Source organism: Gopherus evgoodei, chromosome 9, assembly GCF_007399415.2.
Source record: "Gopherus evgoodei ecotype Sinaloan lineage chromosome 9, rGopEvg1_v1.p, whole genome shotgun sequence".
NCBI classification, from domain to species: Eukaryota; Metazoa; Chordata; order Testudines; family Testudinidae; genus Gopherus; species Gopherus evgoodei.
The window spans coordinates 57,876,855-57,904,068 of NC_044330.1; the positions used below are offsets into that span (position 1 = coordinate 57,876,855).

At 50.4% G+C, this 27,214-nt stretch overlaps 1 protein-coding gene across 1 annotated transcript in view; it reads right to left on the reverse strand.

Moving 5' to 3' along the window:
* CROCC2 (ciliary rootlet coiled-coil, rootletin family member 2) overlaps positions 1-27,214 on the reverse strand; it is a 135,038-nt gene that overhangs the window by 95,907 nt on the left and 11,917 nt on the right. Inside the window, 7 exon segments of the mRNA XM_030576109.1 lie at positions 1,176-1,282; positions 1,983-2,148; positions 5,272-5,378; positions 7,449-7,532; positions 8,749-8,922; positions 22,927-23,072; positions 23,906-24,056. Of these exon segments, the coding sequence (XP_030431969.1) occupies positions 1,176-1,282; positions 1,983-2,148; positions 5,272-5,378; positions 7,449-7,532; positions 8,749-8,922; positions 22,927-23,072; positions 23,906-24,056 (935 nt within the window).

Below are 27,214 nucleotides of genomic sequence, written 5' to 3' on the forward strand. Positions count from 1 at the left end.
GGCATCAGCACTGCCTGGCTGGCTTGATGGCCAATTAAGGATCATCAGCTATACAACTGACCCATTGAGAGAAGGCAGATACACCTTGTGACTCAGCAAGGCATGCAGGGACATGCCTATGGACAGAACTCTAAGGTTTTTCCATGTCATGTGATGGACAGCTTGTCTTTGGAATAAAGGAAGCACAAGTCACATGGCAAAAGGACTATAAAAGGTAGCTGCATCATCTCAATTTTGTCTTCAATCCTGCTTCTTACCTCTGGAGGAACTTTGCTACAAACTTAAGCTCTGAACAAAGGACTGAATGACCCACCCAAACTGTGGCTGTACTCCAGAGACTTGATTTGAGCCTGCAGTTTATTCCATCACTGCTGCAGGCCTGAACCAAGAACTTCGCCATTACTGCATATAATTGATTCCATTTAACCAATTTTAACTCTCATCTATATTTCTTTCTTTTTATGAATAAGCCTTTAGATTTTAGATTCTAAAGGATTGGCAACAGTGTGATTTGTGGGTAAGGTCTAATTGGTATATTGATCTGGGCCTGGGGCGTGGTCCTTTGAGACCAAGAGAACCTTTTTTCTTTTACTGGATTATTGGTTTTCATAACCATTCATCCTCATAAGAAGCGGTGCTGGTGGTGATACAAGGGAACTGGAATATCTGAGGGAATTGCTTGTATGACTTCTAGTTAGCCAGTGGGGTAAAACCAAAGTCCTCTCTGTTTGGCTGGTTTGGTTTGGCTTAATAGTAAAGGAACTCCAGCTTTGGGCTGTTACTGCCCTGCTCTAAGCAATTTGCCCTGAGCTGATACTCTCAGTAGGGTTCCACCAGAGGCCGCATCGTTACAGCTGTGCAGCTATCATCCCGGGGAACTTGCTGCAGAGATCATGCCTAGTTGGCAGAGGCACTTTCTGACTTTGCTTAGGTCAGCTGAGATATCCAAGGACCCTCTGGCTGTGGTTAGCTGGTATCGTTCCATCTTTGACAGTCCCCGGGATCAGAGTTACATACCCTCTGGAGGGGATTCAGGTTAGGGCACTGTTACTCGGAGCCGGTGCTTGAACCAGCTATCGAGATCCACACACTCGTCACCTTCCTGCTTCCACCTACAGGGCCATCAGGGATAGCGGGGAAATCTCCCAGCAGAACACCGCCCAGGCAGTACTCACCCTTCTGCTGTGGCCCGCAGCTCCGCCAAGTTACTGCGCAGCGTGGCAGCTTGGCGCCATAGCAGCAGGATCCTGCTGTGCTCATTGCTTAAGTACGCACCAGAGCTCTGAGGAAATAAGAGCAGAACATGAGAGGCTGTGAGGGCAGAGGTCATGTCTCAGAATTCAGGAGTTCACCAACAGAGTGCCATGCCCGAGGCCCAGGCTCCATCCTGTCCCTTCTGCAGCCTAACTCAGTGTGTGAGCACCACCGTGGCACACTGAACTGAGGTTGCCATTGAGTTGTCAGCAGTGATGTCCAGCCCCCTTTCCCGAGTGGATACAGTTAATGGAGAACCACGCAAGGTGTATGCACCGCTCCATCTTCCCCGCAATGTACAGCACTTTGTATTTATCAGCACTGCTTTTCATCCCCCATTGCGCAGCCCACTCCCCTGGCTTGTTCAGGTCTCTCTGACGTTGCTCTTTGCTCCTCACTGCCCTAAATAACTGCGTGTCATCTGCAGACTGTGCCCCTCACTGGTCTGCACCTCCCACCAAGTCATTAATACATCTATTAAACTGCATTGGCTCTAGAACAGAATGTTCAGCTCTCAGCTCCAGGGAAGTCACCTTCTTTGACCCACCCTGCTGTGTTTAAGCTAGACTAGTAACAGGCTACATGGGCAGATTTAGAAATGGAGCTAGTGTAAATCGGCACAACTCCATTGACGTCAGGGGGCCAGGCCCCCAGCTGGTCTAAACTGGCATCACTCCCTGAAGTCAACAATAAAAAACCAAACCACAATGCCCAGCAGAAGGACTCACCTCCCCGCTGTTGCCCCACTGGGATGCTCTCTGCTCTAGCTCGCCTCTCAGCCTGTGTAGGTCTGATGTTGCCGTCTCCAGCTCCCCAGCTAGTCTCTGATTGGAGCATTTCATCTGGTCCAGCTGTTCCCGCAGCAGCATGTTCATCTGGGAAAGGCTGGTGCTCCTAGGGCAGAACAAGTCAGACATTGGTTTCCCCTGCACTGCAGCACTGGCACTAGAGGGCAGCTCCAATCTCCAGGTACTCCCTGTGCTCCAGCAATCCTGCCCCAGTAGCAGGAACACCCTCTCCTGTGCGGGACATACCATCTCCAGGCTCAGTGCATTGGACATTTACGCCCCTATGGAAGGAGATGAAGAGAATACAGTCTCCATGCCTTGGATTCTGATCTCCAGAGCACAGCTGTGTGGCACGTGCTGCTCCTGCGACAGACCATTCTTCAGAAGCAAAGGTGTGGAGATGCCAAACCTATTTCACTGCACTTACCATTCCAGGCCCTTTGAGTGGGCCTGAGCTAATGGCCACACAGTCAGAGGACATCAGGCAATAATAATGCTTAGCACCTGTATAGAGCACTGCATTTCTCAAAGCACTGTATGAACGTTAGCACATTGCTCCTCCCTTCAGCCCTGGGAAGTAGGAAATGATCATCCCCCTCTCATTAGGAGAATTAATTACTTTGGGCTACAATTGAGAAACACCATCCCCTGCTCAGGGGCCTGTATACAAATATTACACTATTCATAGAACTAAATGGAGTGGCCACAGCTCAGACAACAACCCAACTTGGGATCCCTCAACTAGCCCGAGAGCTGCGTCCTCACAGATGTATAGACACTGAGGCCAGAAGGGACCGTTGTGCTATCTAATCTAACTCTTGCAGAGCACAGACCTGAGCAGCTCACACAGTGATTCCTGCAGCAAGCCCGCAAATTCCGGTTGAGCTAGAGCATATTTTTAGGAAGACATCTTTATCCTCAAGTGCCTGGGGAAAGAGCCGGGCTCTGCAGTGGGCCTGAGAGGCTCACAGATCCTGACTCTGCGGGGCCAAGGAGGGAGCACATTCTGGAGTTAAGGTCAGAACACCCTGCCTGCAGCACCTTTCCAACCGGACCCATCTCTGCACATCCCACAAGCAGCAGTATGACATGAGGAGAGCAGTTGCCCCAAACCGCCCATCAGCATAGGGAGAGCAGTCGCCCCAAACCTCCCATCAGCACGGGGAGAGCAATCAGATGTCACCCCAAACCCTGCATCAGCATGGGGAGAAGAGTCAGCTTTCACCCCAAACAAACATCGGCATGGGGACAGCAGTCAGTGGTCACCCCAAACCCTGCCTGGGAACGGGGACAGCAGTCATCCCAAACCTCGCATCCACATGGGGACAGCGGTCAGTGGTCACCCCAAACTCCAGATCCTCACAGGGACACCAGTCAGGGGTTATCCTGAACCCAACATCAGCAGGCGGACTGGAGTCAGGGGCACCCTGAACCCCACTCTGGCATGGGGAGAGAAGTCACCCCAAAACCCACATTGGCACAGAGACAACCGTCACTCCAAACCCCGTATACATTTAAATCAATGCCTTGAAGTCGTTTCCAAAAGCGGCAGGGAACAGGGCAGACCTCAGGTCCCCTGCGCTATGTGTCTGCAGCATGACACACCCTATTTATGAATGTGTAACCACATCTTGTGCTGGCTCATGCTTCCCAATGCTCTCAAGGTGCCTCCTCCGTCTGCTAAACTCTCTCATCTCAAGATCCCCCAGGACCTCCCTTCTGCCACCTCCCACCAGCAGCCCATCCAAACTCCACCCAGGGAACCTTGCTACAGCCCCACCACCAGGGCCAACTCCAGGCCCCAGCGCGCCAAGCACATGCTTGGGGTGGCATGCCACAGGGTGCGCTCTGCCGGTTGCTGGAAGGGCGGCAGGCGGCTCCAGTGGACCCGAGGCTCCAGTGGAGCATCTGCAGGCACTCCTGTGGGAGGTCCACTGGAGCCACGGGACCGGCGAGCGGCAGAGCGCTCCCCGCAGCGTGCCGCCGTGCTTGGGGCGGCGAAATGGCTAGAGCCGGCCCTGCCCACCACAGACACAACCCCACATCCTGATGGGTCCCAGCAAGAAACCACAGTTAGATCTGGGATCCTGGGTGAAAACACACTGAGAAAGGCGGCACTTGAGCATGGTGCCTAGTAGGAATATGCGCAGGACTGGCCCCCACAATGCCTCCAAATCAGCCACTATTTCATCTCCTAGTTTCTGAAGATGAGCCCTTTGATAGCTGGAGATTACAGAGCAGCAGGTAGTAGAAAGGGATCCCAGTGGGTGCTGGCTGATGGATCTGGTTGGAGACTGTTGTATGTGCAGGGGTATTATGAACAGCAATCCCCCATTATTTGCGTTTGCTGGGTGACTCAGCTCCCTGGGCAAGATCACAGCAGGGCTGAGTCACAGACAACAACAACCTCCCCAGCCGCTTTGCAGTGCAGGAGGAGAGGAAAGACACATGTGAGTGTATCTGTCTGCTGCAGAGAATAACAAAGAGCTAAGAATTGAGCAAAGAAATCAAAGCAGCAAGCTGCACCACGTGGCCAGGCTCTGAAATCTCAAACTGAAAACATGTTGCACACCTGCATCCAAAATTACAGCTAGGGCTGGAGAGTTCAAGGGATAGCTAATGGGATACAGAGCCTGTTGCCTCCACGTCCCCAGTTCAAATCTAGCTCAGGCGACTGCAAGCTGTTACCATTAGATGCCAGCTGAGTAACACCCAGCTCTATGCAATGCTCTAGTGCAGTGGTTCTCAAACTTTAGCAACCCAAGGACTCCCATTTTGATTTTTAATTTTTCACAGACCTCCAAGTGGGCTTCTAATTTTCCCCGGGGGTGTTCAACCCCCACTCAGCCCCAGGCCCTGCCCCTACTCGACCCGAGGTTCCATCCTGCCCACCTCTCCCCTGCTCCACCCCTGCCCCTCCTCTTCCTGCCCCCTCCCCCGAGCGCAGCCTATCCCTGCTCCTTCCCTTCCCTCCCAGTGCCTCCTGCATGCCATGGAACAGCTGTTCAGCAGCATGCAGGAAGCACTGAGAGGGAGGGGGGAGTTGATCAGTGGGGCTGGTGGTCCCAGACATGACTTGTGGACCCCTGGAGTACCCACACACACTCCCAGGGCCCCACAGATCCCAGTTTGAGAACCACTGCTCTAGTGTAACCTGCTCTCTCCCTTCCTTTGTATAAGGGATAACAAGGACCCCCAGGTGCTCCTTGGACACAGATGATAACCTCACCTCTGCTGCTCCTCCTCCAGGCAGATAAGAGTGTTCTCCAGTTCTGTGCTGTGGTCGTGCTCTGAGCGGCACAGGCGGGATTCTGTGGACTCCAGCCGAGTCTGCAGCTGGGAGAGAGGAGTGATATATCAAAAGGGCAAGGAGAGGGAGCAGAATGGCTCCCAGAGGACAAAGAACTTTATGCAGGACAGACAGAAACAAACTGATAAACAGACACAAACCAACAATCAAATGGAAAAGAACCAGTAGCTGGTACAACCAGAGACCTTCCATGAGGCAGAGAACACCAGTTCTGGTCCTTAAAGCCGGGGGCTGTGCCTCCCAGCCAACTGGGCCACCTTGGATAGACTGTTACCTGCATTTACAGGGAGCCAGAGTCATTTATTTAAGGTCTTTTCTTCCCAAAGCTGCATTCCGAGTCCATTCGAGACAAATGCAAAGAGCCAGATTCTCAGCTGGTGTAAATAAGCATACCTCAACTGAAATCAGTTAAGCTAAACCGATTTACACCAGATGAGGATCTGCCCCAGAAACCCCTGACTGGACTCTGTGGACCTCATTTCTGCCCCCATGTCACTGGGACTTAATGCTGTGATGCTGCCTGTCATTAATGATTTGGAGGATGGTGTGGATTATACCCTCAGCAAGTTTGCAGATGACACTAAACTGGGAGGAGTGGTAGATACGCTGGAGGGTAGGAATAGGATAAAGGGGGACCTAGACAAATTAGAGGATTGGGCCAAAAGAAACCTGATGAGGTTCAGCAAGGACAAGTGCAGAGTCCTGCACTCAGGAAGGAAGGATCCCATGAACTGCCAGATTAGGGACCGAGTGGCTAAGCAGCAGTTCTGCAGAAAAGGACCTAGGTGTTACAGTAGACGAGAAGCTGGATATAAGTCAACACTGTGCCCTTGTTGCCAAGAAGGCTAACGGCATTTTGGGCTGTATAAGTAGGGGGATTGCCAGCAGATTGAGGAACATGATCATTCCCCTCTATTCAGCACTGGTGAGGTCTCATCTGGAGTATTGTGTCCAGTTTTGGGCCCCACACTACAAGAAGGATGTGGAAAAATTGAAAGAATCCAGTGGAAGGCAACAAAAATGATCAGGGGGCTGGAGCACATGACTTATGAGGAGAGGCTGAGGGAACTGGGATTGTTTAGTCTGCAGAAGAGAAGGATGAGGGGGGATTTGATACCTGCTTTCAACTACCTGAAGGGGGGTTCCAAAGAGGATGGATCTAGACTGTTCTTAGTGGTACCATATGACAGAACAAGAAGTAATGGTCTCAAGTTGCAATGTGGGAGGTTTAGGTTGGATATTAAGAAAAACTATTTCACTAGGAGGGTGGTGAAGCACTGGAATGGTTTACCTAGCGAGGTGGTGGAATCTCCGTTTTTAGAGGTTTTTAAGGTCAGGCTTGACAAAGCCCTGGCTGGGATCATTTAGTTGGGGATTGGTCCTGCTTTGAGCAGGGGATTGGACTAGATGACCTCCTGAGGCCCCTTCCAACCCTGATATTCTATGATTCTATGATACGCTGGGGACTGACCAAATTTCCCATTTTCCAAAAGGAAGAAAGGAAACACATTCAATCCTGCAGCTTTCTTTTGCTCCTACAGGCGACCACAGGGCCGTGCTGTGATCTCTTTCCTTCCTCCAGAACTCCTGTAGAAATGCTGAGAAAGGCCCAGTCCAGCAGCACTCCTTGGGGAATGGTGAGTCCCAGAGCAGTGACTTGCTGTGTGCTGTCTCCTCTGCAGGTTGCAATCCCCTTCTCTCGCAGATCTCAAATGCACAGGGCTTTGTGGTTTTCAAACTGCAGTGAAATCCCATTGTCACCCATCCCGCTCTGTACTGCCCTGTCTGAAGTGCTTGGGCTGTTTGCTTGAAAGGTGGTGATGGGATCCGGTTGTCATGCCCCCACACTAGGCTGCTTGGAAAGCCCCTAGAACCTTTTCAACTATATCCACTTTTACTAAGAGAACCATACACAAAGGGGCATTTGCAACAGCTGTTTTGTTAGGTGAGGCTGGCTGCCAAAAGAACACAGAAATTAAACACAAAGGCATGATGGGATACTACTATGCAAATTTCTTGCAAAGTTCAGAGTAAAACATTGCATGATTCGTCATACCATTTTTCTGCACTGCCAGGACAATGAAAGCTGTACTGACCATCTGTTTCTGGTGCTCAGATTCAGATGTTTTCTCCAGCAGCTGTTGCTCCAGCTCTCCACATCTTTTCTTGTACTGTAGTACCTAGGCCCAGGGGCAGAAAGGAGAATTGGGGGAAGGGAATGAAAGATTTAGAAAAAACAGAAGATGAGAGCGAGAAAAGAGGGCAAGAGAAGCGTGGATTAAGATAATTAGTTGGAGCATTACAGGCATTCAGGGTAAAATGATCATCCATGGGGCTACTACTCTGTCAATCCATGACGCTTACTGATGACAGAGGGTCAGATTCGGTGCCCACTAACGTCAACGTCACTCCACTGACTTCAGTGGGCTTTGGATCATGCCTCTAATGCAATATGAAACTGTCACCCGGAAGACAGGAGAGGCATCTTAATGTGACATAGAATCCAGTCCCACACAGCCGAGCAGAGTACCAAGAAAACTCTGTCTCAGAAACGCATATTCCCTTCCTAAAGTTGTAGCAGGGCAGGGGGGTATCCAGAGGTGCAGTATGTGTGTGTGTTTGTGGGCGGGGGGGGGGGGAGTTATCAAGGATTATAGTGGGGAGGTGGGGGGGGGGGTTAGCCAGAGGTGCAGCAGGGGTGAGGAAGGTTGCCCAGAGGTGCAGTTGGGGGGTGGTTGCCCAGAGGTGCAATGAGAGCAGTTATCCAGAGGTGCAACAGGGGTCAGGGAGGTTGCCCAGAGGCGCAGTGGAGGGGAGGTTGCCCAGAGGTGCAATAGGAGCAGGAGGGGTTACCCAGAGGTGCAGCAGGGGTAGGGAAGGTTGCCCAGAGGTGCAAAGGGGGGTGGGGTGGGTTACCCAGAGGTGCAGTGGGGAGTGGTTGCCCAGAGGTGCAATGGGAGTGAGAGAGATTACCCAGAAGTGCACCAGGGTGGGGAAGGTTGCCCAGTGGTTCAATGGAGGGGTTTGCCCAGAGGTGCAATGGAGGCGTTACCCAGAGGTGCAGCAAGGTGGGGGGTTTCTCAGAGGTGCAGTGGGGTGGAAGTTGCCCAGAGGTAAGGCTGCCTTGTTCATAACACTAACAGAAATTAAGAGTATGATGCACATCCCTTCCTGCTCCTTCCTTGCCCAGAACGTGCCTGTGTCACAGCCTGGACATTCAGCACACTGAGGCTAGCGCCCAGGTGGTGTGAATTGGGGTGGCACCACAGCTGCCCCATTCAGACCAGATACCCAAAGCAATGTCTGGGCAAACTAGGCAGTCAGTTTTTTCTGTGCCCCATCCTAAGTACCCTGTAGTTTGCACACTGAGAGGCTGGCATGGGTTCAGGGACTTACCTTGTTCTGGAGCCTCTGGACCAGCTGAGCCTGGCGCTGCTGCCCCTCCTGATAGGCCTGTAGCTTGCACTTGTACGCCTTCTCATCATCCTCGAACCGCTGCCTCAGCTCCATGAGGGCCAGGCTACCATCCCCTTCCCGCTGGGCTGCTTCCACCCGCAGCACCTTCTCCAGCTGGAAAAGCAGAGACCCCCGAGAACTGAGCTCTGCTCTGCCCTTGGCAGCCCCCACAGCAGAAGGAGAGGCAGCAGCACATGGGTAGACACTCTGTGTGAGCCACGTGAATAATAAACCCCTCCAGGGGGCAGCAGGGATAGGAAGGAAACAGCCAGTGTTGTGTGCACTCCCGCACGGTGCAGGCCTGGTTCCCACCACAGGTAGCCATTCTCAGTCTCAGTCTTTGATTCAAGGAGCTCTCCTGGGCCTCAGACACTGCATGGTCTCCTCACCCTGGTGCAAGGCAGGTGGCTTCCTCTTGCAGTTCCCCTCTCTACCTCCTGCAGAGCTCTGGGGGTAGGATTCACTGGTGCAGCTGGCTGGTTGACCTGTGTTGGCTCCTTTAATTCTCTGGCTGAACCCTCTGCAAGGGTCTAGCACACCATCCCCCCACTCCCTGCTCTTCTGCAGCAGGATAGAAGGCCAAACTCTCCCCTCTCCCAGCCATTCCAGTACTAGCACCCCCTAAACTGCCACTCTTGCAGGGAGCTGGAGAACAGCCTCTTTACAGTTGGTCTTTGCTGAGGACCAGGGAACAGGAGCGGCGCCAGGGTTTTTGGCGCCCTAAGCGGGGGTCCTTCTGCGCTCCCGGTCGTTGGCGGCAATTCTGTGGCGGGAGGGGTCCTTCTGCACTCCCGGTCTTCGGGGCACTTCAGCGGCAGGTCCCGGAGCGAGTGAGGGACCCGCCGCAGAATTGCCACCGAAGACCCGGAGCGCGGAAGGACCCCCCGCCGCCAAATTGCCGCTGAGGGCCGCAAAATGCCGCCCTTCCAAATCCTGGCACCCTAGGTGACCGCCTAGGTTGCCTAAATGGAAGTGCTGGCCCTGCCAGGGAACAATGATTGCCAGGAATTCAGCCAGAGATGGGCAGTGCTGTAATTCAGAGGACTGCAATAGCCGTCAAATGATATCAGTAATAATAATAATTCTTAGCCTGTCCATAGTGCATCTCTCTGTAGAGCTCCAAGATGGGTTCATGTCACTATCTCTATTCCACAGGTAGAGCCACGTGAACTTAAGGGATTTGCCTAAGGCCACTCACCAAGTCACTGGCAGAGTTGAGCTCAGAACTCAGGTCTCCGGAAACCTCTCCAGCTCAGATCCCTCACCTTATTCCAATCTGTGTATCTGCCCATGTGAATACATGCAGCACTATTAACAACCAGGAATTTCCTGCATGCCTAGTCTCTGGCATCAGAATGTTTCCCTTGCATGTGGCCAGAACAACATGGCTACTCCTTGCTGAGCTATTAGCAAAGTGTTTCACACTCAGACACAGCAGACTTGGGGGGGGTTAGATTTCAAGGTGCCCTGCAAGGGGTAAGGAAAGCATAAGCCATGTGTAGAACATGTGCGGCCTTACCTGTGGGAGACAGGAACTGAGCTGGGTTCTTTTTTTTTTAACACCACAGAGCAGGAGATTTTTAGAAAAATACATCATTATGCAAGACCCTTTGGTGCTGACCATAATGCTACTACTACAAACTTTCCAAGTAGGCACCATGGAGTAACCAGCAGTAATTTCCTGAAACACTCAGCCTCCCCTATCAGCTAGCCTCATGCAACAGCTGAGTTTGATGATGATGTGTGTGTAATAGTGGTATGCTGGGGCATTTCATACAGTGATTCATGACTCTGGGGAACCTATAAAGGTAACGAGATCCATTTAGAACCACTTAAGTGCTGAAAGCCCCTTCTGCTTTGCTATGGGGGCATCAACACATTAAGGCCATGAGCTTGCAAACACTTTCCCATGACACTTTGCACATGTGAGGAGTCCCACTAAATTCGGTGGGACCACTCAAAGACATAAAGGTACTTCATGTGCCAAAGGATGTGGCTTCACTGCAGAGTTAGCCCAGGCCATCTGCACCCATGTTACAGAGGTGAGGCATAGGGGAACATGTGGGGTCAAATGCCCCTCCAGATTGGCCTGCTGGGGGGTGAGAGAAGGGAGACAGGCTCTGTCCTCCTGCTGTGCCTGCCCCTGACATGCTCAACCCCTGTCTCAGGTGGGGAGTGGAGGTGGCGGAAGCAGCTGTTTCTCAAGCTGGCTGCCCTGAGTCACTGCTCCATGCGCGGCTGCCTGAGAGAGCCTGGCTGGGGAGGGGTGGAACACCGCCCCACCTGGGCCCACCTGCTAGTGACAGGGGACTAGTGAGCGGAATCCCCGCCCCCCGGGCATGTTTCTGGCTTTCTCAGCTGTGGTCCCTGGTAGCCGGGCCCGCTCCCCACCTGGGTCTGGCTGCCAGGGAGAGCGACCAAATGTGCTGGGGGAATGCAGCAGGAGAAGGATAGAGCCCCCCTTTCCCTCCCCCACAGGTACAATGGGGTGGGGAGAGCATGGCGGCCCTGTGCTGGGTGCAGGGCGGGGGGTCTCTGGGCAGAGGAGACACGTGGGGCAGTCACATGTCTTCCCCTTTAGATTGCCCCTCCCCCCTAGTATAGGGAGGCACAAGTCGTCTATAGGGCAGGTGTGAGCAGCCACACTCTGGTTACTGGGTCCTCACTGGTGCTTGGCTTCCGTGGGTGTTGTTCGGACTGCTGGGGCACAGCCCATGGTCGTTACTATTGCAATAAGCTGAGTGGCTCTATGATTGCTTCCCATGTCTGTCGTACTGGGCATACAGGGGGAATTCATAGAATATCAGGGTTGGAAGGAACTGAGGAGGTCATCTAGTCCAATCCCCTGCTGAAAGCAGGACCAATCCCCAGCTAAATCACCCCAGCCAGGGCTTTGTCCAGCCGGGCCATAAAAAGCTCTAAGGATGGAGATTCCACCACCTCCCTAGGTAACCCACTCCAGTGCTTCACCACCCTTCTAGTGAAATAGTGTTTCCTAATATCCAACCTAAACCTCCCCTACTGCAACTTGAGATCATTATGGCTTGTTCTGTCATCTGCCACCACTGAGAACAGCCAAGCTATATCCTCTGTGGGACCCCCCCTTCAGGTAGTTGAAGGCTGTTATCAAATCCCCCCTCATTCTTCTCTTCTGCAGACTAAACAAGCCCAGTTCCCTCAGCCTCTCCTGGTAAGTCATGTGCCCCAGCCCAGTGATCATTTTTGTTGCTCTCCACTGGACTCTCTCCAATTTGTCCACATCCTTTCTACAGTAGGGGTCCCAAAACTAGATGCAATACTCCATGTGTGGCCTCACCAATGCCTAATAGATGGGACTAATTACTTCCCTCAATCTGCTGGCAATGCTCCTACTAATATAGCCCAATATGCCATTAGCCTTCTTGGCAGCAAGGGCACACTGCTGACTCATATCTAGCTTCTCATCCATTGTAATCCCCAGGTGCTTTTCTGCAGAACTGCTGCTTAGCCAGTCGGTCCCCAGCCTGTTTAAGCTCACTGAAGATTTCACTGTTAAGCCAAGCTGGTCGCCTGCCATATTTGCTATTCTTTCTTCATTTTGGGATGGTTTGTTCCTGCACCCGCAATAAGGCTTCTTTAAAATACAGCCAGCTCTCCTGGACTCCCTGCTCCCTCATACTAACTTCCCAGGGTATCCTGCCCATCAGTTCCCTAAGGGAGTCAAAGTCTGCTTTTTTGAAGTCCAGGGTCTGTATTTTGCTACTTTCCTTTCATCCTTTGTCAGGATCCTGAACTCAACCATCTCATGGTCACTGCTACCTAGGTTGCTACCTTTTGTTTTAGCTTGTGAATATTCCCTGTGCTAAGAGGGAGGTTTATCCCTGTTTTTGTAACTTTAAGGTTTTGCCTAGAGGTGAGATCCTCTGTGTTTTTGAGTCTTTTGTTATTCTGTAAAGTACTTACCATCCTGATTTTACAGAGGTAATTCTTTTACCTTTTCTGTAATTAAAATTCTTCTTTTAAGAACCCGATTGTTCTTAAGATCCAAGGGTTTGGGTCTGTGTTCACCTGTACCAATTTGTGAGGATATTATTCTCAAGCCTTCCCCAGGAAAGGAGGGTGCAGGGATTGGGGGAATATTTTGGGGGGAATAGGACTCCAAGTGGTCCTTTCCCTGATTCTTTGTCTAAATCACTTGGTGGTGGCAGCGTACTGTTCAAGCAAGGTGGAATTTGTGACTTGGGAAAGTTTTTAACCTAAGCTGGTAAAAATAAGCTTAGGGGGTTCAGAGTGGGGAAGGAACACTGACAGGGCTCTAACAAATAATCCAGCCAGGCCGGCCAGTCTGAGCTGAAAGCACCACAAAATGGGTGACAGGTTTGTGTGGGTGGAAGGGAACAGAGTTAGGGGTTGTACAAACCAACCCTGTATTGCACAGTGTTTGCAGTTTCTCCTATTAGTGCATTGCACATGCTGCTGTACAGACATTGGGGAGCTGATGATTTATACGTGGTTTGTTGTTGTTATTATTATTGTAACACCCAGGGCCCCCAGTGCAAGGTGCTCTACATGCAAGGAACAAAAAGATGGACTCTGTCCCAAAAAGCTGACAAATTAAGTATGTTTAAGGGTATGTCTATGGTAGCACTTTTGTCAGTAAAACTTACGTAGCTCAGGGGTGTGAAAAAATACCCCCCGACTGACCTAAGTTTCATCAACAGAAGCACTGGTGTGGATAGCATTATGTTGGTGGGAGACACTCTCCTGCCCACAGAGCTACCGCCGCTTGTTGGGGGTGATTTAATTATGCCCGTGGTACAGCTGTGCCATTGTAAGGTCTCTGGTGTAGACATAGCCTAAGAAACAACATGTCACTACAGCTAGACAAACAGATGGAGGAGCAGAAGGACACAATCCTGGTCTAGTGGAACATAGCCACACACTCATCTTTACATTTGTCTTCATGTTGCTGCAGGTCCCCTTGAATATTAGTGTATGTGTCTTCCCCAGCCGTGCAGTACAGATCTGATCTCGTCCGCATGCAGTGTACTTTGCAGTGCTGAGTCTGACTCACAAGGCACAGTAACCCAATTATAAGGTTCTCTTGGCTTCTATATCCACAGAACTTTGTTATAAACATACTCCCTCCTTTGATGACACTACCCTCCGCAGGCCAGGAGGATTCCTGCCTCACCCCAGGGACCAGGCTCCCATATGGACGGAGATATTTATAGTATTAGCACACAGAGAACAGGCGATGGGAATGAAGTATTTTTGCCTGCTGTGAATTTGGATTTGATCTGTTGGTGGTGGATGTTGGGAGAAGCCCCACGACTTCTTGATATTCACATAGAACACCATGAGTTAGCTGGGGTTCTGGCAGAGTTGGGATGGAGAATTGGACCCTTTATATGTGATGCTGGCAGACCAGGTGCCAGCACATGCCAAGGCCCCCCTGTCTCAGTCGGACACTGACAAATACCGCTCTGGAATCAGTCTGGCTCACCTGAGTGTTGGTATAGTTAAAACAGGGGCTAGAACGAAAAGAATGTGTTTAGTATTTAGACTCCATGGACTGCTGGTGAATGACTGCATGCATTCATTTCACTTCTAGCATCTGTATCCTGTGTCATAAGGTAATATTTGAGTGTTTGCACTGTAAGTCTCTGTGACTGTGTAAATCACTAGACAGGAGAGAGCCACTAATGAGTGTAAAGTGCCGGTCTCCAACAGAAGGTGTTACGTCCTGGCAGAGAACATCAGACAGAGTGGAGCATTAAAGAGGACAAAAGACTTTGTTCTTTACTCTCCCTCCAACCATGAAGATGAGTCTTGCAAGTGAATTCCTCCCACCAGCTGAGTTTGCAGCTCAAAGCAGAAGTGAGTAAGGGCACAGGCTACATGTAACTGTTGAGAGTGGGGGCCACAGTTGAAAGTTTTTGGGGGAAGAGCATGTGACCACTCCACGTGTTGACTCAGGGTGCAGGAACCTTTCAGCCCCACCTCCCTGGGCCAGAGCAGCCAATCCTGTCGGGTCCTAGGGAGCTGGGGACTTGGGAGCAGGGAGCACATGTCTCTGGGCCAGTCCCAGCCCTGGGTGGAGGGGACTCACGGCAACAAAGCTTCTCCTCGGAGCTTCCATACCCTCGGGGACATCTCAGCAGGGGGAGGGGTGTGGGCAATGCCCCTGATTGAAGCTGAGCAGAGGGAACCTGCTCCCAGTGCCTTCCCCAGTGACCTCACCCCCTGCAACCAGCCCAGGGCTGCCATGCTCTACCCACCAGGGTTACCTGCCACTTTGGCTGCTGCCACCTCCCCAGCTGGGCTCTTGCAGGCAGCTGCACAGAGGCAGCAACCCAGAGCGGCCACCCTCACCCTGCAGGAAAAGCAGCTCTGTCCCACTCTGTCTCTCCACTCCCTGTCCGGGTGCAGCTGCCAGGGAGAGGAGCCAAATGAGCTGGAAATGTGCCCAGAGGGGGGCAGCATGAGAAGTACAGAGCCTCCCTTCGCCCCAGCAGGCTGAGCATAACAAGCCCTGTAAAGGCAGCTCAGCGCTTGTAGAAATCTAGGGGGCAGTGGGGGGACATGCCCCTGCATGCCTCCCGTATCGCCTTTGGGTAAGGGAATAAATCCCCCTAACAAGGAGGAACTGTATCTTTATGCTGCTTGGACTCTGGGGGACAAAAATTACTCAGCATAAGCAAAAGATCCAAAGTGGATCAGCCCTAAAGGACATATAGAGCTTGGTTATTATAGAAGTGTCTGTTACTTATTGAAACTTCAGACTGGAACTCCTTTGTGTGTGTGCCTGCTTTAACCTTGTAAATAACTCTACTTCCTTTTCCTAGTTAATAAATCTGTAGATTGTTTATTACAGGACTGGCTACAAGTGTTGTCTTTGGTATGAGATCTGAAGTGCAATTGACCAGGGTAAGTGACTGGTGCTTTGGGACTGGGAGTAACCTGAATATTAGAACATAAGAATGGCCATACTGGGTCAGACCGAAGGTCCATCTAGCCCAGTAGCCTGTCTTCTGACAGTGGCCAATGCCAGGTGCCCCAGAGGGAATGAACAAAACAGGTAATCATCAATTAATCCTTGCCCTGTCGCTCATTCCCAGCTTCGGGCAAACAGAGGCTAGGGACACCATTCCCGCCCATCCTGGCTAATAGCCATTGATGGACCTATCCTCCATGAATTTATCTAGTTCTTTTTTTAACCCAGTTATGGTCTTGGCTGTCATAACATCTGCTGGCAAGGAGTTCCACAGGTTGACTGTGCGTTGTGTGAAGAAATACTTCCTTTTATTTGTTTTAAACCTGCTGCCTATTAATTTCATTGGGTGACTCCTAGTTCTTGTGCTATGAGAAGTAGTAAGCAACACTTCCTCATCTACTTTCTCTACATCAGTCATGATTTTATAGACCTCAATCATATTTCCCCTTAGCTGTCTCTTTTCCAAGCTGAAAAGTCCCAGTCTTAGTCCAGTTATAGTCTTGGCCTTCACATCGTCCTCTGGCAAGGAGTTCCACAGGTTGATTGTGCATTGTGTGAAGAAATACTTCCTTTTGTTTGTTTTAAACCTGTTGCCAATTAATTTCATTTGGTGACTCCTAGTTTTTGTGTTATGAGGAGTAAATAACACTTCCTTACTTATCTTCTCCCACCAGACATGATCGGATAGACCTCAGTCATAGACCTTAGTTGTCTCTTTTCCAAGCTGAAAAGTCCCAGTCTTATTAATCTCCCCTCATATGGAAGCTGTTCCATACCCCTAATCATTTTTGTTGCCCTTTTCTGAACTTTTTCCAATTCCAACATATCTTTTTTGAGACAGGGCGACCACATCTGCACATGGTATTCAAGATGTGGGCATACCATGGATTTATATAGAGGCAATATGATATTTTTTGTCTTATTATCTATCCCTTTCCTAATTATTCCCAACATTCTGTTCACTTTTTTGACTGCCGCTGCACATTGAGTGCATTTATCAACATTGAATTTCATCTGCCATTTTGTTGCCCAGTCACCCAGTTTTGAGAGATCCTTTTGTAGCTCTTCACAGTTTGCCTGGGACTGAACTATCCTGTGTAGTTTTGCATCATCTGCAAATTTGCATCCTCGCTGTTTACCCCTTTTCCCAGATCATTTATGAATATGTTGAATAGGACTGGTCCCAGAACAGACCCCTGGGGGAATCACTATTTACTTCTCTCCATTCTGAAAACTGACCATTTATTCCTACCCTTTGTTTCCTATATTTTAACCAGTTACTAATCAACGAGAGCACCTTCCCTCTTATCCTTATTGCTCTGATCCTGGGTATAAGGGACCTTATACCACCTGGGTGGCTAGACAGATAGGAGTGCCCAAGAGAACTGTCTGTCACTCTATGTTAAGGCTGCTATAGTGCCTGAGGAGTTTATACATGATAATTGGTTGGTGAAATTTAAGCACAGGACTCAGCACCAATTTGGGGTTCATGCCCTGGTTCTTGAGGCTGGCACTCGTGGTCTTAAGTTGCTGCAGGACAGCTTGACACTCCTGACTCCTTGAGATTCATGGAGAACACGGTGAGTTAGTAGGGCTATTGGCAGAGCTGGGGCAGGAGAATTGGGCTTGTTATAAATCATCTTTTTAAAATTCTTGCTTAAAGATTTATGTGCAGTGCTAATGAAAACAAGGGGCTGATCACACTAGCTGGAGACAGGCATAATGCAGGCAAGCACTCTGCTAGCTGCTCCCACACACTACCCTGCCAATGATTCTCCACCCAGAGGTGGAATGCCTCTCCTGATGGAGGCGTAGGTCTCCACATGGGTTGGCTAATATACCTCAGTGCTAAGGAGTGACAGGGAATATGTGCTTGACTTCTGTGCTAGACTAACACAAGGGATCAGATAGTTTCATCAGCCTCACCTAGGACACAGCCCTCAGGCCAGTGATGACAACCCAGGGGTACTGAATGGGTCTAACTGCCCAATGTCTCCCCTCCCGCCGGGGGGCATTCTCCTAGATTGGGCCTGCTGGGTGCTTTGTTTCAGGCATCAGGAAACTTCACACCTGGGATATGAATAGGGTGACCATATGTCCTGTTTTGGCCAGGATGGTTTAACCTCTGTCCTGGATATCATAATTTTTGGGGGGAAACTGGGCATTTGTCCCATTTGCTCTTACAACTGATGACTTGTGGTGGCAGCACTGCTGCTAGCAGCAGTGCAGAAGTAAGGGTGGCAATACAGCAGTGCAGAAGTAAGAGGGGGGCATGGTATTGACATCCTTACTTCTGTGTTGCTGCTGGCAGTGGCACTGCCTTTTCAGAGCTGGGCAGCTGGAAAGCGGCAGCTGCTGACCAGGAACCCAGAGGTGCCAGAGCTATGAACTGCCAAGCCTAAAGGTGCTGGGGCTCAGCCCTGGCAAGCCCCAGCAAAAATTAAGGACTGCCCACATGGTGGGGCTCGGGCGAGTGGTGACACCAGGTGGCTCATATTCTCTCAATGCAGAGAGGTGAGGAGAGGGCAGGGTAGGAGGGAAATAGGAGCAGAATGGGTCAGAGAGAAGGACAGAGAGGAAGGGATGAGATAAAATATGAGGGAGAAGGATGGATAGGAGGATGGATAGGAGATAAAATAGGAGGCAGAAGGATCTATATCTACTCCCAGTGTCCTGTTTTCAGTTTAGGGAATTATTGTCCACGCTAGGTACAAAACAAAGAACTATTAAGCAACACTGTAACTGAGCCTGGACAGGCGTGGGGGGGGGAGGATTTCTTAACAAGCATGTCCTTGGGGGGAGACAGACTGACACCCAGATGGATCTGGCCTCTGCTAGGAGAAAGTGAGCTGGTTCTGTTCTGGTCCTGTGATTGAAGAGGGAAGCCAACTGAGCTTGGAGTGAGGCACAAGGCTAGATGAAACTAAAGGTGCATGTAGGCTCGTCGCTATTCAATGCTTTGCTCCCGCTGCTAAATCACACACTTTGTTGTGAGAAGACTATGGTAATACAAGTGCCCAAGTCCCACTTGGCCCTGCAGTGGGATAAGCCACTGGTCCTACTCACAAGGTGGTGCAGCTGCTTCCTGGTCTCAGAGTGGGAGAATCATGAGATCACACCCTAGACAGGTAAAGGCAAGAAGCCGAACATCTGAGGTGATGCCCTCAGAGAGAGCAGAAAGGAGACAGAGGTGCAGCTAGCCCCATAACCATGACAATACCGCGAATTACTATTGAGTATGTGTATTATCAGTCCAGCTGAGATCCTCCTCACTGTGTGTACACATCGGAAGAGAGTCTCTGCCCTACACATTTGTCAGTCTCAACAGACAAGACACAACAGAAGGAGTCTCATTCCCATTGTACCAGTGGGGAGCTGAGGCCCAGAGAGATAATGCGATTTGCCAAAGGTCAAACAGGGAGTCCATGGCAGAGCTGGGAATTGAACTCAAGTCTGCTGACTCCTTGTCCAGAGCCTCAAGTACAAGCTTGTCCCTTGGGAGGCCTGGGCTTTCCCTGAGCTGTTAGCGATTGCCTATCAATTCAATAACACTGAGTTCCTATAGGAAAGACGCTGCCCCTTATAGACTCTAGGACTGGAAGGGACTTTGAGAGGTCATCGAGTCCAGTACCCTGCCCTCATGGCAGGACCAAATACTGTCTAGACCATCCCTGGTAGACATTTATCTAACCTACTCTTAAATATCTCCAGAGATGGAGATTCCACAGCCTCCCTAGGCAATCTATTCCAGTGTTTAACTACCCTGACAGTTAGGAACTTTTTCCTAATGCCCAACCTGAACCTTCCTTGCTGCAGTTTAAGTCCATTGCTTCATGTTCTATCATTGGAGGCTAAGGTGAACAAGTTTTCTCCCTCCTCCTTATGACACCCTTTTAGATACCTGAAAACTGCTATCATGTCCCCTCTCAATCTTCTCTTTTCCAAATTAAACAAACCCAATTCTTTCAGCCTTCCTTCATAGGCCATGTTCTCAAGACCTTTAATCATTCTTGTTGCTCTTCTCTGGACCCTCCACATCTTTCTTGAAATGCAGTGCCCAGAACTGGACACAATACTCCAGTTGAGGCCTAACCAGTGCAGAGTAGAACGGAAGAATGACTTCTCGTGTCTTGCTCACAACACACCTGTTAATGCATCCCAGAATCACGTTTGCTTGTTTTGCAACAGCATCACAGTGTTGACTCATATTTAGCTTGTGGTCCACTATAATCTCTAGATTCCTTTCTGCTGTACTACTTCCTAGACACTCTCTTTGCACTTTGTATGTGTGAAACTGATTTTTCCTTCCTAAGTGGAGCACTTTGCATTTGTCTTTGTTAAACTTCATCCAGTTTACCTCAGACCATTTCTCCAATTTGTCCAGATCATTTTGAATTATGACCCTGTCCTCCAAAGCAGTTGCAATTCTTCCCAGTTTGGTATTATCTGCTAACTTAATAAACGTACTTTCTATGTCAATATCTAAGTCATTGATGAAGATATTGAACAGAGCCGGTCCCAAAACAGACCCCTGCAGAACTCCACTTATTATAACTTTCCAGCAGGATTGGGAACCATTAATAACTACTCTCTGAGTATGGTTATCGAGCCAGTTATGCACCCACCTTATAGTAGCCCCATCTAAATTGTATTTGCCTAGTTTATCGATAAGAATATCACGCGAGACCGTATCACATGCCTTGCAGGACAGCTGGACCATGAACGCTCCAGGGAGGCAGATAGATACAGAGGCTAGAACAGCGGGGTTGGATGCTTCTCTCCCATAGGCTCCTCTGAAGAGCTCAATCAGAGCGTGCTGCCCACGTCCCAGTGTAAGGTAATCTGTACGTGAGACTAGTAGCTCTGCAGCAGCAGCCAAGGAGCTGTGACCCAAACAGTGAATAGGAAAAAGGTCTCCAGCACCTCCCTTCCTGACTCCTTCTCTCCCTTGGCAACATCCCCACCAGCTCAATCTTCATAGAGAGCCACCAGCAGAGCCTAGCACAATGGAGAAGGTCAGGGGTCTGTTTGAGTAGCTGTTCAGAGGGGACGTCTTGAGACCAGGCCAGCAGCTCTATGTCTAACACACCAGGTTTGTGGAGGAAAGTAATAGGAATTATTTGGCATAACAATTATTTCTGCTCTTCTTGGTGGGAACCTTTGTCTAGTGAAGAATGTCACAGCACACTGACAGCAGGGAGCACAGCACAGAGCGTCTCCTCCTGGGGAGGGGCAGGATAGCTCTGCACATGGCCAGCTGGACCTTCGGAAACCAGAGGGTGGCCAACAGCTATTGTCCTTCCCGCTTCGGCATGCCTGAGACATCAGTGGGTCATGCTTGGAAGCAGCAATCCCCAACCTTTGCACATCACTATGTGGTTCCCGGAAGTCCCCAAAACTCTCCCCTTTGTGATGGGGGATGGGAGGGAGAGAGAGAGAGAGGCCTTTGCTGCTGTGGAACATGACTAGATGCTTTCCAACAAAGCTGCTCTTCCTTTCCATCTCTTACCCCCACACTCCCCTCCTTGATTTGGGAACACCAGATAGAGATCTGGTTCAGAGACACTCACTTGTATGGAAAATGCAGGTTTGCTGTTGCAGATCCACATGTCTCTCTGTCCCCCAGGCACAGGCTCAGGGAAGGAATGAAAGGTGTGTAGCCCCCAGGAACAGCCTGGCCTGGTTTAGTCCCAGCACACTGAATAAACCAGTGCCTGGCAATGGGAGGAGCGTGTGGCCAGATGAGTGCATGACAGTGCACCACTCACATATTAGTGACCTGGGGCTTTAGGGCAACATGGGTCCCCTGTGGACCATGGGAACTAGAGCTATGGAATCTGTGATGAACTCACTACAGGACCCTTTTCTGTGTCTGTCCCCTGCTAAAATGCCCATTCCACTCAGCTTCGGCAAAGAGAGACAGAGGCATGGAGAGCAGGTCCCAGGAACACCATGGGAATGCCCCTCTCTCCTCCCTGGGTGGTCTTGGGGAGCATTCTGCTGAGTAGGGGGCCTGCCCCTGCAGTTAACAGTGGGGAGGAGACAGCTCTGACGGTGGGGTAATTGCATAAAGGGCCTTTTGAAAAGGAGAGCTCACAGAGGGTGTTTCCCTGATTTAGCTCCAATGTTTTCAAAGCCCAGGCCCTGCTGAGGAAATGCCAGGCTATAGGAGTTAGGAGAACCAATTGCCAGAGTGAATTAAGTGGCTCACAAGCCCCAAAGGGCACTGAGAGCTCCTAAACAGCAAGCATGTAATCCCATTTTTTTAGGACCCAAGATGCAACTAGTTGGAGAGCAGCTTGAGGCAGAGTTACTGGGTGAAGTTCTCTGGCCTGTGCTATGCAGGAGCTAGGACGAGCTGACCACAATGGTCCCTTCTGGCCTAAAGTTCTACCATTCTGTGAATGTCAGTGCTGAGGTCTTGGATGAAAGGCCACTCCTGCTGATTGTCTTATTCTGATTGCACTTCCAGAACAGCAGTAGCCATCAAAAATCCTAAAAATCACTCCCTGATCTATCCAAGAGTTTTTCCCACCTTCACCAGTAGCTAAACTTGCTGCCTCTGCAGGGAGGAGTGACTGCCTCTATGACTCTCAGGGTTACAGAATACCTTTCTGCCAGGATAAGGGAGATGATACATTTCCTTGCAGAGCTAGAAAAACTAGTATCAGGAAATCAGGCAAGTGCACAGATTTTTGTCCCAAGTTTTTCCTCCCCTGTGCTAGCTGCAGCTACGGTTACTGTGCCAAGCCAGTCTGAGAGCCAGGTGCCTACATCCATGGACATAAACTGACTGATCATCACGCACTGAAAGAACTAGGGAGAAATCATCCATCCGGAGGCTTCACAGGAGATGTGGCCAACGGGTAGTTTAAATGTAAGAGCTGGGTGTGACCTTTGGCTATTGAGCATCAGTGCAGCTCCACTGGCTTCTAATTCACACCAGTTCACAATCTGCCCCAACGTTATGCGTACCCACGATGAATTCCACACCTCCCTTCCATTTGTTTCTCAGTGGCTGCCCATCAGCACTCATGAAATGCCATGTAAAGATCGGGCATCCACCCCAGAAACCAGCTGGCCAGCCGCAGAGATTGTTCCACACTCAAAGGGATTCAGATGGATTTAAGCCCAGCACTCACCCTCTCACTGATGGCATGGTGCTTGCTTGCCAGCTCATCCTTCTCTGCCCGGGTCTGTGCCAGCAGGTCCTCAAGGCATGAGAGCTCCTTCTGCAGCAAACGGTTTTCTTCTTGCATATTGAGTGAAGAGGTTGTTTCCCACAGAGCTGGAAGGAACAAGAAATGTGGATTAGTAGTGTGAGAAGGTCCCAACCAAGCAGGCCACGTGGAGAGCTAACTGTGGCATCAGCCTTCAAGGCAGGTAGAATGACCTTGTGGTTAAGCTACTGAACTGGGAATCAGAAGATCTGGGGTCATTGTCCAGCTCTGCCACAGAATTCATGCCTGCCCTTGGGTGAGTTATTTAATCTCCCTGTGCCTCAGTTTCTCTTCTGTAAAATGGGAATAATCCTTTCTTTGTCTATATAGATTGTAAACTCTTTGAAGCAGGAACTAGATGTACAGCACCTACAGCAGTGGGGCTCTGATCTCACCTGGTGGCCCCTACATGCGACAGTATATACATATTACAGTGGTGATTGATACCTGCTCCCTTTTTACTGTTTGCTGTCACTCTCCTGTGTACAATGTTGCTGACAATCAGGTACAAAGTTGATCCTGTGACTCTCTCAGCCCTGCAGCAAACCACCTAAAAACACTTCCCTCATTTTTTCCACACACTCAGAATAACTGGCTGGTTACTCTAACCTGGGATAGTGAGAGTTGAATTCAGTTAAATTATTTAACATTTAAAGCATTTCTCTGCAGGATTAAAGGGGCAGGTTTGGATCATTTAAAAATTATTTTTTTATTATTATTCCAGCTAGCTGAATGGACCCCTTAACAATCTCTCCTACCTCACCAGCTCCATTGCTCACTCAATCCATTCCCTACTGCAATGCTGACTTCCCTATATGCCTTCTCAGAGCTAAGACGGATGCTTCTTGGGCACCCCCATGGCCCCTCCCCTGGCCCAGAAGAGCTCATGCCCATCCTGTACCTTGGGATGACTCTTCTGTCAGGCTCTCAGTGATGATCTGCCGAATCCTGGATGGAACTGGGGTGGGCGTGGCTCGGTCCCCCTCTCCCCGCACAGTCAATGTCTTATCCTCCTTGCTGGCTTCTGGGCTCAGGACTGTGTCCTCTAGTTTCTGAAACATAGGTGGATGTTACTCTTTGGCTGGTTCCTGGTCAGGCAATCATTCACGCTGAGTAGACATTAACCAAACCAGAGTGCAGGGGGCTGGCACAGCCCATCACACTGTCAATGGATGCTAGCATACCCTGGCTGAGAAACACGCATACCCTATCACACACCCTCAGCCATCCACATAGACAGCTCTTTAACGGTAGCTACAATTTCAGGGTGACTCCAGCCAAGCTGCTCCCTTCCATTGCAGGTCTGCCCCTTTAAGGGGGCCTTTGCCTTACACTGCCAGGAGCAGCAGCAACAGAGGCCATGAACCTTTGCAGTTCTGGCATGGCACAGCCACCCCCATGGCCCAGGACAACTCTGGAGAGGAGGAGACCTCCTTTAGAGGCACTCTTTCCCCTGCAGCAATGGCCATCAGAGGCCGAAGGCTTTAATGGGTGTAACACTGGCCCAGATTCCTCTCTCCCATAGATACATGCCCTTCATTCCACCTGGAACTGGAGGGGTCTGTGATCACTGGCCCAGCAAAGGATTTCTAGTCAAAGCAAGTTGCACGATATCAGAGCCTAAAGCTCAGCTGAAGTGATTCTGCCCAGCGAAGGGGCCGAGTGCTGTGCATACAGCAATGTAAAAGGGCTGGGCAGGACAGGGAAGGCAGGGGACCCCAATGCTGCACTGGCAAAAGCGCTGCTGCATGACTACTTAGTCCCTCCGGCCTGTCAGCAGTAAAGCCTATGAGATTGTTTCTGCCATCCTCCTGCAGAGATCAGTGGGACGACCTGTTTACATCAAGACAGTGCATTTCAGACACCGCCCTGGGCTGGGGGAAGGTGTAGCTGCACTGCCCCAGGGAGCGCTCTGAGAGCACCCTTATACCACTGTGGTTTGGGTCATCTATTACAGCATTTAATGGGGTGCCTGCCCCCCACTGGGTTCTAAGGGGTTAATAGAGCCCTAGGGAGGCTGCGTAAGAGGCAGCCAAATAGAGAAGGGTTGAGAGGAGTAGTCAATCAGGGCCTGGCAGGCCCATATAAGAAGATCGGCAGGGGAGAGCACCCTCAGTAGCTACCTGGAGTTTGAGAAGGAAATATCAGGCTCCTAGCAGGCGGAAGGAGTGCCAGCACCCTGGACAGAGCAGTGCTGCTAGCAGTGACCGAGGGAGCAGGGAGCTAAAGACTGCTCCTGGGTGGCTGCAGGGACTTGCAGGCTGAGGCCCTGAGGCAAGAACAAAAAGGGTGCTGGGGGGCCATTGGGAGGTGGCCCAGAGAAATGATCTGAGGAGTTGGAGTGGATGTAGCAAGTGGTGGTCATCTACAGGGTCCCTGTGCCAGGACCTGGAGTAGTGGGAGGGTCCAGGTCCCCCCATCTCACCCTGCCAGGGAGGAAGTGGCCAGACAATTGGCTGCTGTTGCCACTGAGGGAAATGGCTGGGCAGCAGACTGCAGTTCCCCTGGAATGGGGGAGAACAGAGCATGACAGAGCCAGAGGGCAGGTCACAAACATGATGCCATGGTCCTTGGAGCGACATGAGTGCTGCAGCAGAGGTGATGGCAGTGAGACACCACCACAAGAGGGCACACTGGCTGGCAGAGCTAATTCCCCGGACAGCCAGCAGGAGGCACTAGTGTGATGAGTCTCACCCCGTCACACAGCCCTTTTCAGGGTGAAGCTCGCTTCCCACCACACCTTCATCCAGCAGCACTGGCAGGCGAATGTTGAGGCAGCCCACGGTTCCACCTACTGAGCTGCTCCCCTAAATGGAGCATCTGGTGCACAACCCCCATGTTTCCCCCAGCAGCCAAGCTAAGAGCTGGTGGCTATAATGCAGCCACACCAGGGGAAGTCTTGCTCCCCAGTCCATTGTGGCAAGGGCTAATCATAGGTTAGCCCTGAGTGGGATCCTCAAGGTGAACAAGGCCAGAATCAAGCCCTGCCTGAGGAACATGTAGCTAAGGGCCATATGTTTAAAGGCGTTTAGGTGTCTAAAGCGGAAATAGGCACCTCGTGGGATATTCAAAAGTGCCTAAAGCACTTGAAGGAGACCACTAGGTGTCTGCCTCTTTAGGTGTCAAAAATGCCTTTAAAAATCTGGCCCTTATTAGCATGATAAGTGTCATACTTAACTCCACATCACCTCAGACCTGTGAGCTCCTCCCACACACCCCACTCTTGATAGTGTACATGCAGGGTGTTGGGAGCCTCAGGCCATGTCTACTCTACAGTGGTGTAGTTACAGCGCTGCCGCTGTGCTGTTGAAGCAGCGTAGCGTAGATGCTTCCTGCATCGATGGAAGGGGTTTTTCCATTGATGTAGTCAATACATCTCTCCAAGAGGCAGTAGTTAAGTCAACAGAAGAAACCTTCCATTGACCTTGCTGTGTATACATTGGGGTGGTAGGCTGTGATGTTGCGGTTCTGGCGAGACCCAACTGAGAGTGCCAATTCAGGACCAATTGCTCAAACAGAGCAGTCACAGCCCAAGGCTGGGGGTTTTCCACCTCTAAGGCAAACCAAACCAAACCAGCCAGACAAAAAGGACTTCGGTTTTACCCCACTGGCTAACCACAAGTCACACAAGCAATTTCCTTAGACACACCAGTCTCCCAGTATCACCACCAGTGCCACCCGTCCTGGGATGAATTGTTATGAAAACCAACACTCCAGTAAAAGAAAAAGGTTCTCTCGATCCCAAAGAACCAAGCCCCAGACCCAGGTCAATATACACTTTAGATGTTACCCACAAATCACGCTGTTGCCAATCCTTTAGAATCTAAAATCTAAAGGTTTATTCATAAAGGGGAAAAGATAGAGATGAGAGCTAGAATTGGTTAAATGGAATCAATTACATACAGTAATGGCAAAGTTCTTAGTTCAGGCTTGTAGCAGTGATGGAGTAAACTGCAGGTGCAAATCAAGTCTCTGGAGAACATCCCCCACTGGGATGGGTCCTCAGTCCCTTGTGTAGAGCTTCAGCTTGTAGCAAAATCCCTCCAGAGGTAAGAAGCAGGATTGAAGACAAAATGGAGATTAGGCCTCTGCCTTATATAGGCTTTTCCAAGTGTAAGAACACTCCTTTGTTCCTGCTGTGGAAAGTTACAGCAAAATGGAGTTTGCAGTCACATGGGCCAGTTTCTGCACACCCTGCTGAGTCACAGGG